Here is a 15,768-nt window from a genome sequence, read left to right as displayed (position 1 = left end):
GCAATAAAGTGAGCTTCTATCATATCCATGCGAAAACAAATGGAACAAATGTTAGAGCACCCGGCGGTACCTGCAGTCTGGATGTTCCCGTCACTAGCGTGTGAGGCCACGTACACTGGTGTCTGCGGTGTCTGTGTTCTCGCTGTCAGCTCATGTCATCAGCAGTATCCAGAGACGCCCGCCGGAGTGACCGCGTCACCGCGACGGAACTGTACGTCCGTGTCTCCGTCATCCACATCGCGTCCACACCCCCAGAAACCTCGACGCCTATGTAGGGAATTCCATCAACGACCAGAAATCCTGCACGTGCCGGATCAGCCGGATATGAACATGGCCGGTCACATCAACGCGCGGTGGAGCAGCAAACAAATCCTCCCCCTCGCTATCGATCGATACAGGATGACCCACTCGGTGGCCGGAGATGGAGCCAATGGTCAGCAAGTGTAGCAGCACCAACTTTGGCTTGGATGAATCTCAGAGACATCAAAAAAAGTGCACAAGTTTGACACCTCTCACAACAAACCCAGAGACATCACCTTTTTCATGGAATGAGTGGATTATATATCTGTTCCAGGAAGGTACTTTGACTTCAGAAACATGTCGGGAACTCGCGCAAGAGTAGTAACAGTACACATGATGCAGCTTGTAGCAGGGCAGAAGATATCGGCTGCTGTTCTAGTTAATTATGTCTACTATCGAACATAAGAAGTTGGTTACAACATGTCGGTTTGCTCCAGTTTTACCTCATAAATGTAATAAAATGGGACGAAGAAAAAAGATAAATACTCTTAGCCATTCACCTCATGACAAAAAATGAAAACCTGCACAGAACAATGAGCAGAACTCTTCTAAAGGGAATTTTCTTGGCTGGCACATCTAGCTAGGCCCTTGCCTTTCCTTTTGAAAAAGGAACTAAGCCATCTCTTCTTCGACAAGAAGGCAGGTGGCTCAGCGATGGGATTCTTCGTGCTCGATGATGGAATGTCATCTATATTTTTTTCCTTTGCAAATGAAATGGCATCTGTTTCTTTTGGGAGGACGAGTGAAGATAGCGGTGTCTGCATTAAATTCAGTTCAATCATAGAAAAGAAAATGGAACAGACAATTTGACACAGACCATATATCGTACACAGAAAGTCAAATATACCTTATTCTGGAAGGCTCTAAAGACCAATACGGTTAGATCGCGTAGCCTGCAGAGGTGCACTTAATCAGATCTATGAATTTTCACCATTTGTCAACCAAAAAGCATCAAACAAAAAGTTAGTATGGTACGGTAACAATTGGCAGTGGCACCTTATGTCATTATCCTCGGTACTGGGCTCTGTTATGCCCTGTGTATTAAATGGTAGATTTACACCCCTAGAGCTTACTAAAATAAACTGAGTAGTTCGTCCAATGGGAATTTTTATCTGTGGGAAAATAAATATAGAAAATCAAATAACATCTGTCAGGCGCAACCATAAGTACTGAATGAATAAATGTGCCTGTCCGACAATGTACCTGTACATTTGGTGAATATTTCTCGTCAATTAAAATTTCATCCTTACGGCTTAAGTTAACTTGATATCCAGTTCGTCTAAGCACTAAAGTGGCATGTTCCCATTCCTCAGGAGAATACATCTGCTGTGCAAAGGCAGATGTCAGCCTTCAATTATAGTACACTGATGAGAGTCGATGTGGAGCATAATGCTGTCAGTTTTGATCAGACCTCCTTGCCTCCCTACTTGTGACCCTTGTATTATACGGATTACGGAATACCCTTAATCAAATTGCGCAATCTATTTTTTCTCTAAAAATTGCGCAATCGTTTTAAGTGTAAGCTCCTAGTTCAAAATAAGCTAGAAAATGATGACAGTTTCTTCGATTGCTCCCTCTTTAGTTTATAAGACATAAAATGCAACAGTAGAATAATGTACGCATGCATCTGAAGGATCACAAGTTTATAGGACACAAAATGCAACAGTAGAAGGAACACTAACAAAAATGCCGAACTTCTAAAACATGACTGATGGCATTATCAGGATCGGAAGCCTTCCAAGTGAGCATTCTCTTCATAGGGCAGCAAATTGTACTTATAGTTCAGACAGTTGATGGATAACAAATACTTGAAGACCTACCAGGACAAAAACATCAAAGTCGGCTCTCCCCCTTGAAATACATATATTGACGTCATTCTGCAGTTCTGGGTCTGCGTAACATAGAATGGAACTTGGATAATTCTAAGAAAGTAAAGAAGTGTAAATGAAACGCAGAGCTATGCTAACAGTAGTGCACTAAATTAAGGATAACCTAGAAGAAGAGCGTTCACCATACCTCAACATTTCACAGGCACAAAAGATCAACCATGGTGAACAAATATCGCTAATTATAAGTCGATATTTTCTAGAGAAACCAAATAATGAAACCTCGTCATCATGGACGTAAGTTTTTCACTAACTTTTTTAGTCATCAAGTTTGTGCCCTTTTTTAGACCTTTGTGTACTGTGTAAACAATCGCAGGCATCCTCTTCATTTTCTTCCTGAGGTGCTCCTACAAGACTCCCACTTCGAAATAGTGTAACACGAACATACATGTAATTATCCTATCTATCAGGTGACCATAAGTCTGTGACTCATCTTCAAATAAAATATGCTTTTACCACAAGCATGTAAAATTACAAGGACCTTTCGGTGTTTTCTTCAAAAAAAAAACTATGCACACAAATTTGAATCTTTCAAAATTATAGTGGTTTTCAACAAATTAGTATCAGTGTATCCCAGCCCTCCCTTGGGAGGAGGTATGTACAGAGGTAAATATGCAACAGCCGGAAGGCTAGAACAAAGCCTTTTGTCACAAACAAGTTGGGGTAGGCTAGAGGTTAAAAAACGATGTCCATGGCTAATATATAAAATTTCATGTTATTGAGAAGTTAATTTGTCAAACATAAAAAAATGCCATTATTATGTAGATGAACCTTCGACTTTACCAACAAGATACAATGGGTAGTAAATACTAGTGTCTAGAAATTTTGCAAGTTTCGAAACATTTTTTTATTTTTTTAGAAAAGGAGGATGTACCCCCGGCCTCTGCATCTAGACGATGCATGCAGCCATATTATTAATTATTCACAAATTAAGACCGTACAAGGTGATACATCAATAAGTCTGAAGCCACCATCTTCGCAACACCGTTGCTATTCCTATCCCCTTGATGAAGGCGTGCCGAATGTCCGGGCCTAATACCAAACAGACATCGCACTAAAGCCTAACATCTAAAGCCGGGTGTCCCATCCAAGCCACTACCTGGATTGGGTCCCACATCGGTCAGACACACTCCCAGTGAGCACCGCACGCTGCAAGGGCCGTCACCTCCATCATCCCTCGGTCCATCCTCAGAGCAAAATTGTTGCACCGACCTTGCCAGGCCTCTCTGCCTTCAACGCCACCATGACGCCAGACAGCTTCCTCCTCCTGCGTGAGTCCATCTCCAAAAGCGCCCATCGCCGAACCTCCGCGATGCCATGCCGCCAAGATCCGCCGTCAGCCTCGCGATACATGAAACTCCGCTCCTCCTCTTGTCCCCTCCAGCCAGCACGTGCTCCAAAATGATGCCCCCAGGAGGGACAACGGCAGCGAAGGTGCCATCATCGTCCGATCCGGTAGACCCAGATCTAGGGTTTCCCCCGGAGCTCAAACTGTCGCCGCTGCTGGAGCTACGCGGCGCCCACCACCCATAGCGTCTCTCGCCCGACCATCTGAGCCTCCCAAGACGGCGCCTCCATGGAGGTTACGACGCGCAGGGCGCCGCCGCCGCTCAATCCAGACTGAATTTTGGACTTTCGTCCGGGAGGGGTTCAGATGTGGATAGGAGGGACCTTGGCTTCGCCTCCAGGGAGGGTAACAGTGTCGAGGGACGACGCCGATGCCGGGCCGGACCAGCCGGCCAAAGTTTCCTCCGGTCCCCAACCTATACCACCAAACCTCTGATGTTCCGGATCCGACAGCGAGACGAACCGAGACCAGCAGAGATCAAGAAGGACAGCTGTTGTAGATCTCCAGGCGCCGGATCCAACGATCCGACGAGGCCAGCGGCGTAGACCACCACCCTGCGCCGGCCGACAACATCCGAGCGCCAGATCCAGATGGATCCGGCCTGAACATGGCGGCGCCCGCGACCACCCGATCTGAAGACCACGCAGCCACCACCTCGTCGCGGACACGCATCCAAGCCGCAGCTGCCGAGCCGCGTCGCGGGCGCCGCAACGCGCCGCCGCCAAGATGCTCGCCCGCCGCGCCGCCAGACCCCGCGCTAACCCGACGCCTCTTCGCGATTTGGTCGTCCCGCGCCGCCCATTACGTCCCAAGGGGGAGAGATGCCCCGCCGTCGCCCAGCCGCCCAAGCTTTGCCCGCCGGCGCTGCGGACGGCGGCGAGGAGAGGTGGAGGCGGAGGAGGGGCCGAGAGGACGGCGGCTAGGGTTCCCCCTAGGTCGCCCGCGGGGGCGACACGAGGGGGAAAATTTCAAAATATGCTAGTCAGAATATGTCAATTACAAATGTTGATCCAATAATATTACAGGAGAGCATGACAAAATCACAATTCATCCTACCAAGGGATCCAGGAAGCAACAATACATACAGCATACACTTACCGCAGGTTATCTTGTTGGCATTGTTAGCAAATTCCATCACCAAATTACCCTACAATCAAGAGGAACAGCTCATCAAACTCAAAATCTCAAAGAAGAGCACTATGGGCAGAACTAATGCAAAAATTCAACATAACAAATTCAAAGAAGAACATTACGGCATACATAATTTCATTTTAGACCCATGCGTTTGGAATATTGCAAGTACATTTATCCCAGCTAGATAATAAAAAATTATTGCCTCAATGAAAATTAGCATGTGAACTTCCCACAGAAAGTATCATTTAAAAAATAGAAAACCCAGGAAATACACAGCTAATCAAGCTTTTGTAAATGTCAGATGGTCCTGGGCCTATGCATATATAATAACATTTTAAAGGATATGATTGTGCTCTTACAAGCCGTTTAGCAGCCTATAAGGACCAAAACATGCAGCCTTTAATGACCAAGTTAAAAATACCCATAGTTTGTAACAATGGAAATGAGAGAAAGCATGTACTATAACGAGAGAAGCCACAAAATGCTTCAAAACCTGACGGTGCCAAAACAGGTCTATGTCATGATAATGGTAAAAACAGGAATATTTTAAACCTCCATAGTCAGTTTGATCAAATTTTAGAGTAAATTTCACTTTACCTGAGTTTCTGAAAAAATAAGGTTAAAAAAATTGTTTTGCGCGTAGGTTTAGTTTTTTTAATGAGGTGCAGAAAATCCCATATCCATTAGTGTCTGTAGTATAGTTTAGGGTACTAATTTCGTATCGCAGGCTCCAAGCTCATGTGGTTAATACTGCAAATGTATAATCAAAGTTTTGTCAAGTTCCCAAGCCTCGAACCGGACAAACACATTATAGAACAACATTTGTCTGCAACCTGGCGACCATTATCATCCATAGGAGTGCAGTCTACAGCAAGAAGAGTGTCAACATCATCTGCAGTAACCACATAGTCAGACGTCGTAGCACCTGGAGTGCAGAACATATAGAATTATTCAGTATAATTACTTATTCGCTGAACATTATGAAGTTGCAGGACAAAAGGTCCCTTCTTTACCTTCAATAGAATGCCTGGTCCCATCTTTAAGATAGTGAACCCACTGAAAACAACATTCCCATGTGAAAGGTTAATTGCAAGGTCTGGAAATTCACATCAAAGATGACAGAATAGCAATTCAGAGTCAGAAACAACATACCTGGATATGACAAACTGTAGTACCATTTATAGAAAAACCGCATGCTCTTAAAGTAGATCCTGGTTTAGGATCGCCGGAAATTTGAAATCCCTCAACACCAGGTAATGAATTACCTACGTTAAACGTATTGCCCATGTCAATAGATGATCTGGAATCTTTTCTAGTTAAATAATATAATTAGCTACCGAGTATTTATTTACCATCAGCTGAGTACTCTTGATTGTCATTCGGCGAGTCACCATCTAATACTGCTTTTGTAGGACTAGCATTTTCTTCAAAACAAGTAGAGTGAATAATTGTTGCTGTATCCCTGAAAGGTAGTTCCAGGCAAGAAACCGAGGTCAACATCTTTCCGTTCCGTGACATACTTGACTGGATGGCCGATAACAAACAGAATTTCAAAATATAAACTGAGCATACTGATTAAAAGTGGATCCATGGTATATATGGTTGACATGTTTATCAATTGGATCTTGAGCATACCGAGGGAAAATGTTCTTATCAGCCTCCTGTGAAGAGGAAACAATTATACATAAAGCTACAACATTAAACAAGCTAATTACAGGATGATATCATACCATATCGTAAGATGGGGAAGGGTTGTTTTTAGACGGAGTTTCTTGTTCACAATGGAGATTAGATATGTTTCCAGGTTGAGTTAAATGACCTAAACTGTCCTGCATCAGTATAACCAATCAACTTAGCTTCTTAAAAGAATCAACTATACTAATATTACTAATAGCAGGTTTAATAATATAGAAGGTACAAAAGCTGTTCTAACCGACAACTAAGAACACAACTACATGCAGTCATGCAGAGTCATACACAAAGCTATTCAGCAGACCAACATACTTCAATAAGCATTTGTTCAAGTTTAAGATGTACTGAGTCAACTTCTGTAAAGGCATCATTCTGCTCTCAATAACATACTTCAATAAGCATGTTGGACATGCTGAGACTATATTCTGGGCACGACTATTTTGTGCCAACTTGATTAAAGGCAACCTGTCAAGGAGCTGGAGTACCCACATACACATGCAAAATCCAGGCCTCATAATTGTCAGAATAATTGCTGGTGAGATCAATTGGATTCACATCTGGACACATGTTCTGATCTCGAGTTACACGATCAACTCCTTTCCTGCACCTCACCACCTAGGTGCATGCCCAATGCTTTTTCACAACTAATGCTATATCTCCTCTGAAGCAGGCTCGGGCAATGCTAATATAATTTGGTAATTTGGGGAAACTAGAATCCTTTCGGTTCCTCTTCTTTCTTGGTTATTTTTAATCTTACTTCATTGCTATACTTACAACTCCATAAACATCAGCCTCATGCTTCTAACACATACACACACAGGCTCATATCTATAATAATTTTTTTTCGAAAATAGATCATGGCTGAATCAAACTATGACAATCCATGGCAATTAGCAATATTTACCATGGTGTACCCATGACATAATTCCAGATTCTAGTTTTTATTCCATAGGAAAAAGAAGACCTAGATTAAGAGGAAGATGGTATTTAAACAGCAACCAGTTCACACCTGGTAAATCAAGAACCAGTCCATTCTTGCCGCATCAGTACACTTAGCTACTGTATTATTCAGTCTATCAACAATATCCTGTATAGTTGGCCTTTTATGTCGATCCTCCTGCACACAACTTAAAGCTATTTTAATGCATATTCTTACTTGTGCAGAATATGCCTTCCTCAGATTAAATGTTTCAAGTAGCTTAGTTGTCCACTTTTCCTGCACCTACGCAGTTAGAGCGCAAAAATATTGGTCATATACAAGGATAAGCAAAGTATTACTTATGGAATGTACACACGATCTCAATAAAGACAACATATTATCTTACAAGATCAGTGAATTCCCGGGATGGCATTTCAGCGCTATTGAAGTAGCCCGCACGTCCTGCCATTATCTTTATAATTACAACACCCAAGCTGAATATGTCGAACTTATTTGAGATTAAATTATTGTGTATATATTCCGGTGGCAAGTACCCACTGCATCATAGATCATAGATAAATGTTGCTGAAACTATACATCTAATCCAAATAAAAAGTTACATTTTTCAAATTTAAGTTCACATGAAGAATGCTTACAATGTTCCTAAAGAGCTTCTTGTAGCTCGTGTTTGTTCATCTGTGAAGAGCCTTGACATCCCAAAATCTGCAATCCTGGGAACCATGTTCTCATCCAGCAATACATTGGCTGGCTTTAAATCCAAATGATAAATGGGAGGTTCTAATTCATTGTGGAGGTACTTCAAACCCTGGCAAATCCCATTAACTATTCCATATCCTGTATGCCAATCATATCTATCACATTCATCTGCAGAACCAAATAAGGAGAATTCTTGAGATGTAAATTTTAACAATGATACCTTAACATGCTGGCTAAAACAAGGAGAACTTTATCATTACCAGAAAGATAATTTTCAAGGCTTCCTTTAGACATATACTCCAAGCAGAGCGCCCTATGTGTCCTTTCAGCAAGAATCAACCTTCCTTCGTGCATTACTTGTATTTCCTGAATATCGTAGCAATAGCCAACTAACCGCACAATATTTTGGTGTCGGAGCCATGTCAGATTCTTAAACTCGTTCTTAAATTGCTCATCGTCGAGTCCGGGCATATCATAGAGCATCTTCACAGCTATCTTTTTCCCGTCTTGAAGCACTCCCTACCAAACATTTCACATGGTTTAATTTTCTGTTCGTATAGTTAAGCAGAAAATGCTCGACCCAAGTCATGTACTGCTGCATGACAGTATGTGCGTTAATCATTAATAAGATCAGTAGAGAAAGAAATATAAGAGTAGCTATCTTCTGCGTTGCAGGAGCTGCTCGAGTGCTCGCCTGGAGTACTCTGACATCATACTGAGGGAGCTGGTCGTCGACAAGTTTACTCCCACGCGTAAAAGGAAAACAAGTTTACTCCCGGGGTAAAGTGTTGCTGGGGCTACCCGCCTTGAAGATGAAGGAGATGACACACAACCGAGTGGCTTCTGAAGGAAACTAGGTTCATAAGTGGTGATGGGAATATATCTTTTGCAGCTACTGAAGATATATTTGAGGTCACCCGTTGATCCGTTGAGGACAAGCAATCACACAAGCACGAGCATGAGACCAATATTTGTTACTGAGGTTTGTCAACATGGCTATATCTTCGGGGCATGATTACGGGTGCACGGCCATGTATTCAACGATAAGCCCTCCAAGAACACCAGACATCACTCCGACCGCCGCACTACGGCTGGTCCGGCCATCCCTACAACGGTGCCTGGACCGTATCTCTCATGATCTCTGTTTTAACGTACAACTTATGTCTAGTCTATTTGGCTATCGGCTACCCGTGGTGACTATATATAATAGTCCCAGGTACACGTGTCCTATCGACTCAAAGACCTAACCCACGGCTATAGTTACAAGTCCAATTGTAGAACAACCCATACACCTAATATTTGACACATATTAACACTCCACATAGGCGAATATGACCTTGCCATCTTGAAGTCACCATGCACGAATCTCCGTGTACTTGGACTTGAACCATTCATGAGCTTCACTACTGCTCCGTTGACATCACATGACTCCACCTGCAGCAACTGTAGTTCCTTTTTTTCTTCATGATACTCAAAGACCCAAAAAAATTAAGTTCTTCAACTCCTGTTTTATGTTCCCAATCTCCCGGAGTATTCGTCCAACGCATTACACGCCCGACCATAAAATCACCATATCCAACCACACCAATGCATCGTCACCCTGGTGGCTTCTTTCTTAATCTGTGGGAGAGTGAACAACTCACATATTGGATGTCATATATAAGAATTTATGAACTCACCATTCTCGCTATTGTTGACTGCATGTCTGAACTTGAAGAAAATTTTTGTTGCCTTTAGTCATCTCGAGTCACATTAGAAGTTGTCTCATCCTTTTTTTGGACAGTATTTAGCACTCTGCCTCCTTCTGCGTATGACATTCACACTTTGCCAAGTGCATCAAACACCTAGAATATACAGCCATATATCCAAGATTTTTTCAGACTTTTCAACACTTTTTCAGTTTCTCCATTGTCAACTCTCTTGCCCATCTCCATATGTGTCCACCTCGATAGGCACAATCACCAAGTTGAAGTTGGTACTCTCCAACACTGCTTCAGCACCATCTACACACTTAGTCATACCACATGTTTGACCACCATTCTCGCTTGGAGACCGTCTCGCTCCTTAAAAAATGGTTCGGGAGGCGATGCGATTCGCTCCGGCCAGAAGGGACTCGCGATCACGATCTAGCACCGCCACCGGATCCCTCCTTCGCCGCCCTTCACCCCGAAGCCTCATCATCCTCCGTTGCACCTTTCTCCCCTCACCGTCGCATGAGGCGCCCTTCGGCAAAGTCTAGATGGCTCCGAGGAAGGCGGCGGCGGGGCCCTTCTTCGGCTGCTCGGCGCTAGTACGGCGGCTGCGATCCATGGATCAGGGACGGCGGTCCCTTTGTTGACTCTTCCCTATCTGGTAGCATGGCGGGGCGGGTTGTCAGCTGGGGATCGGACCGGATGGTCGGCGATTCATCGGTGGGTTGGTGCGGCGGATTGATGCCCTGGCGGCCAATGGCGCCGATCTACTCCTTCCTCCAACCCATGGTGCGTGCATTTCGTCTTATCGGACATGGTCGTGCTGCTAGCCGGTTGCCGGGTTGGGATGGAGCGGGAGGTGGGGGTCCAGATTGGGATAATTCCCAGGTCAGTTCCTGCCGTCTACGACGTCGTTCGGGTCCGCCCTACCTTTTCCCACCTCACGGACTCTGTGTGAAAACCTAGGGCAGCGACATTGCTCTTGGCGGTGTGTCCTTGTTGAAGGCGTCGTCGCTGTGGTGGTGGGCACCGCTTGGGTGCGTCGGCAGTTGCAGATGGCGTGCCCCTCTTCCTTAAGGTGGCAGCTGTTCCGAGGGAAAACCTAGATCTAGGTCTTCCGGATTGGATGATGACAAAGACTTTGGTGCTTTTCTCCCTCCTAGGGGCATCATCTTGGAGCACTGGTTCACTAAAAAGGACAACAGGTGGAGCGGTGTTTCATCGACCGCGTTGATGATGGTGGGTCTCAGTGGTGTGGAGCAATGGAGTCTCAGAGTTGCACATGGTTTGATCGACGCACGCAAGATGGTGGAGCTCTCTGGTGTTGTGGTGCCGTCGATGGTAGATGGGACTGGCAAGATCTATGCACTTATTCCTCCTGAAGACGGGATGGCGGAAGATGGCGTAAGATGGCGGCGGCGGATCCTAGTGCGTGTGCAAACGGTGCATGTTATGGGATACCTAGACTGGATGGTCTTCAGGCCACTGTATTAGATTGTGTCTGTTATGCGGACATGGAACATCTGTATGTTTGTAGGTGTAGCGACTTTGTTCGGCTAGAAGGGGGCTTCGTGTTGATCCTTGTATTCATTTTGTCAGACTCTGGTGAATAATTAATTAAGATGGTTGTGTGCATCATGTTGTATGCAGAAGCCGGGGGTAATCATCCTTTTCGAGAAAAAATATAGGCGGATATGACATTGCCATGTTGAAGCCACCATGCGCGAATTTCCATGTACGTGGACTTCAACCATTCATGAGCTTCACTACTACCCCCTTACATCACATGACTCCATCTGCAACGGTAGTTCCTTATTTTTCTTCATGATACTCAAAGACCCATAAAAATTAAGTTCTTCCACTCCTGTTTTATGTTCCCAATCACCTGGAGTATCCATCTAACGCATCACACGTCCGGCCATGAAATCATCATATTTGATGAGTGATATTTTTACACTAATCTACCTTAGCATAAACCCAGATATTTCATTTAAAAAGATATATTCGCTCCGATATTGCTTCTAATGAATAATGAATGCAAAGGATTCCACAAATACTCTATTGGATGTGTTTCCACGGGAAATGGGCTAAAAAGGAAAGAAATCGCGTGTGGAAATGGAAAGGAAGGAAAATAGAGAAAGATCAAACCAATAGGAGGTGTTTCTGCAAAGACAGCACAAAAAATGGTGTTCGCGCCCGTATGAGCGCTCGTATGGCATGCAAACCGAGCCAGATTGTCCACCTGAATAACTTCTATAAAATGGGACCACATCAAAATGTCAACAGGGGAGCGGTCGACAGAAGCGAGAACATCATCTTCATCGACAAACCCTAGCCGCCGCAATTGCCATCTCCATAACCACCATTACCACCATAGTGCTACCTCATCTAGTTCATACTTGTAATCGTCCATCGCACAAGGCATCCATTGTAAGACATATTTGCAATCAATCAATCTTCAAGATGTGTTCTTAAATGTTTGAGTAGTTAGGTAAGGTATGGGTTGAGGCATAAGCCTTGGAACCCTCTGTATTTGTTGTGGGGATCAATGGAAGGGCTTTGAATTAATATCACGTATGTGTGAAATAAAATTGTTCCGTGAATGTCTCTTATCATGTTCGTGATCTTGATCCCTGTAGGTACCCATGATCATGGAGATCGAGCCACGGTGAGGCTAGGAGCAAGGAGACCATGAAGTGTTATACAAAACATCGGTGGCAATAAGGTTTAGTAGGGTAACACGGATCCTATCCTTGGAGATACACGAGGTGTAATCATTAAAAGCCCAAAGCTCTTGTCTGAGTTCATTATGTTAATTAATAAGTCAACCTCGCGCGACGGATAGGGCCTGCGGTAGGACAACTGATTCTTGATGCAGAACTTATGCTGGTCAAGATGTTATTTAGACACATACCCCACTTTGGTTTGTAACAAGCACATCTCGATGGGTAACTTTTAGCGCACAAAAGATCATATCTGGTCCCAACACAAATACATGGTTGTAAGCATTAAGACCTCATTCTCGTACCTCTTTTTATTATAAGTGTTTGAATCACTATTTGCTTAATTGATCCGATCAAAAGCTGAAACCGATCCTTTAACATAAGCTTGCTAGAGACCATCGCTTTAAGAGAATCTTTCTCTCATAGGTTCGATAACCCAGGGTCACCTCTAGGGAAATAGGTGCGGGATACACTTTTCTGTTCCATTAACGGATCAGTAAAAGGAGGTATCAAGCTATTTTTCTGGCACCGTTGCCGGGGAGGAGTTTAGTATTCCTAGTCTTTGTGTTTAGAGTTTTTGCTAAAGTTATGTTTCAATTTTTGTTTTTACTTTTCTGTTTTTAGTTTAAATTTTATTTCTTGTTGCAAGTCTTGCCTGTTGAAAAACACAAACAGATTACCATGGCTTGTAACCTTGGGAGTTTTGCTACTCGTAGCAATAACTTCATGCGTGAACCAATAGCACAACCTGAGGCTGCAGCCACTGAGTATGAGATCAAACCGAAGTTAGTTTTCATGGTTCAACATGACCAATTTGAAGGCTCTGCTTCTTAAGATGTTGGTATGCACTTGCATAGTTTTACTGAATTCTGCAACATGACACGCATTAGAGATTATGACCCTCACGCTTTAAAGTTGTGTCTATTTCCTTTCTCTTTGAGTGGAAAAGCAAAAGAACAGCTTCTAGCTCTACCTAGAGGCGGTATTACTTCTTGGGCTGATTATTGCAGCAATTTTTTTATCTAAGTTTTGTCCACCTGTAAAAAATATGCAATTATGTTCTCAGATTACAGGTTTCAAGAAAGAAGAACGTGAGCCACCGGTGCTGGCGTGGGATAGAATGAAAGAAGCTATGAGGCATTGCCCTAACCATGGAACGAAGGAGTGGTTAATCCTTCATATCTTTTATAATGATTTAAATCACATTTCAAAAACTATGCTTTATACAGCTTTAGGAGGAACAATCATGGGAAAGCCCATAGATGATGTTAAGAAATTACTTGATGATATGCAAAAGAACCATGTCCAATCGCATGTTGAAAGAGCCACCACCAAGAGGGTGAACTCAGTTGAATTAAGTAGCACAGAGTTGACAGCCAAACTTGATGAACTTATCTCCGTGATGAAAGGTAAAGAATATGTAAACATGAATGTCATCACTAATGAAGAAACTAGTGATGTGAATTTTATTGCTTGTAATAGCTGTAATCCAAATTGGAAAAATAATGGTTATGCTCCTAGACTCCCTTATCCTAGTAATGGAGGAGCATCAAATTCAGGCACTAGGTCCCGAATCTCTCATGCGCTGTCCCATGGTCAACCACGCTTGACATCCCATCACTATGAAGAGAAGGCCACCACCAGCTCCGCCGCCCGCGGCCACCGCCCCAGCATCCATCGTCGCGTCGTCAGAAGGCCACACCAGGGAGGGAGACATGCCGCCGCTGTCGCGAGGAGTAGCATCCACAACTACAAGGTAGTCGGCCGGCCACAGCTCGTGCCACCCGCGGGTCGAATCTGGCCGTCGCGAAGCCGCCGCCAAACCCCGAGCACGCTTCGCCCCGCATTGCCTGACACACACCCGCCATGCCGCCGCGAGGAGTAGTGTCCACAGCTACAAGGTAGTCGCCCGGTCGCACCCCGCGCCACCCTGCGGGACGGATCTGGCCACCGCGAAGCCGCCGCCGCTGATCCCCGAGCACGCTCCTCCCCACATTGCCCGGCGCGCACCCGCCATGCCACCGTCGCTGCCTTGCTCCGGCGCGTGCCGCCAGCGCCGCACTCTAGCCTAGAAGCCCCGCCAAGCCGATCCACCACGCGAGAGGATGATGGATCCCCGCCGGCGCCGACGCTGACCGTGAGGGAGGTGGAGGGAGAAAGGGAGGCATGACGGCGGCTAGGTTTTCCCTCCTGTCGCTCCCGCGGCCGACGAGGGACATGATGGGCTGGAGGAGGGAGGCCTCATGCTTGTCTGGAAATAAAATATGCAACTTGCATACACATGCACGTACTCACTCATCATCTCCTAATAGATCTCAGATTTTATATACAGTATTGTGAATATTACCATATACCCCTTTGTTAGGAAGATAATTAGTTGCATTATTGTATGATCTTGTCCATTTCAGGAAGCCATGGAGATCATAAATCTTACCTCATAAACCTTTCCAAACGAACCGCTACCAAGTCTCCGCTCCTCGGAGAAACCATTAGTAATTTCTCGTAATAAATCGAGTGGCATAAGCGTTGGCCGTGAACATGCATCGTCCATTCCGTTGCCTTTCCTGACAGAAAGGGGAAAAAAAACCTTATATCTACAGCCCAATAAGCAATTTAATTCCTTTGATCTTTCTCCTTGCTGACCAGCAGATCAACATATCTGTCACAAATAAGACCCAAGATACAACAAAGATCTATTCCCTACGTCTCAAAATAAGTGACTTAACATTATACTAACTTTGGACGGAGGGAGTACTAGATAATTTACACAAAGAACAAAAATTCAGTCAAGCGCAGACCCAACAGTAACACATAGCTATGAGCCTGTGATGATAGTAATGATACCAAGATGCATGGAGTTTCCACAAAACCATCCGATGAACTCAAAGGAGGAGAGCTATGGGGAAAGCACTAACCTGGAAACGGCCTGGCGACTTGTGGAACTCGGTGGAAGCCGCGGCGTCCCCTGCTTGCCCACCGAGGATTGGAGTTCGGGGGCTCGTCGGGGACAGACGGGCTGGGCTGCTGCTGACCGGCGGTGCTGGACAGACTGGCGACGGCGCGTCCTTGAAGCCGATGCCGAGTGTCGAGTGTCGACCAGGATTTCACTCGTGAACTCGGTAGAAATGTGGGGAATTGCTCAGACTACAGACGAGCCAGTGCACATCTGTATATTTGTTTAAGCCTGAGACGCTCCCTTTCGGCTGAGAACATATTCCTGCGCACCCAAAGGTCAAAAGCACGCGCTAACTTTTCCATAGAAAAAATCAAAAGGTATTTGAAGATGGACATACACAACTGTAATGGTACACGGTTTCGAATCTATAAATGGTGGGAACTCGGCTGGTGGACAGCAGGT

At 44.7% G+C, this 15,768-nt stretch overlaps 1 protein-coding gene across 6 annotated transcripts; it reads right to left on the bottom strand.

Moving 5' to 3' along the window:
• Nucleotides 1-673: 673 nt before the first annotated feature.
• Nucleotides 674-15,561, bottom strand: LOC123169133 (probable serine/threonine-protein kinase DDB_G0279405). Of its 6 annotated transcripts, none has more exons than XM_044586980.1 (18): nucleotides 15,326-15,561; nucleotides 14,845-14,969; nucleotides 8,257-8,515; nucleotides 7,936-8,164; nucleotides 7,686-7,836; nucleotides 7,370-7,582; nucleotides 6,399-6,497; nucleotides 6,241-6,329; nucleotides 6,021-6,130; nucleotides 5,821-5,933; nucleotides 5,682-5,724; nucleotides 5,502-5,593; nucleotides 4,633-4,681; nucleotides 2,121-2,191; nucleotides 1,504-1,626; nucleotides 1,297-1,412; nucleotides 1,148-1,193; nucleotides 674-1,058 (listed from the first exon to the last, which is right to left on the bottom strand). In XM_044586980.1, exons 2-18 carry the CDS (start codon nucleotides 14,959-14,961, stop codon nucleotides 849-851), a joined length of 2,130 nt encoding a protein of 709 aa, XP_044442915.1. In that variant the 5' UTR covers nucleotides 14,962-14,969; nucleotides 15,326-15,561; the 3' UTR covers nucleotides 674-848. The 6 variants fall into 6 exon arrangements, with proteins under 6 accessions (XP_044442915.1, XP_044442914.1, XP_044442918.1 ...); XM_044586979.1 differs by having other exon boundaries at nucleotides 14,845-14,974; nucleotides 15,326-15,560; XM_044586983.1 differs by having other exon boundaries at nucleotides 5,502-5,560; nucleotides 14,845-14,974; nucleotides 15,326-15,560.
• Nucleotides 15,562-15,768: the final 207 nt, after the last annotated feature.

This window comes from Triticum aestivum, chromosome 7D, assembly GCF_018294505.1.
Source record: "Triticum aestivum cultivar Chinese Spring chromosome 7D, IWGSC CS RefSeq v2.1, whole genome shotgun sequence".
In the NCBI taxonomy this organism is placed as follows: domain Eukaryota; kingdom Viridiplantae; phylum Streptophyta; class Magnoliopsida; order Poales; family Poaceae; genus Triticum; species Triticum aestivum.
Note: the sequence above shows the minus strand (reverse complement) of the source record. Positions and strands in the feature narration are given on the sequence as shown.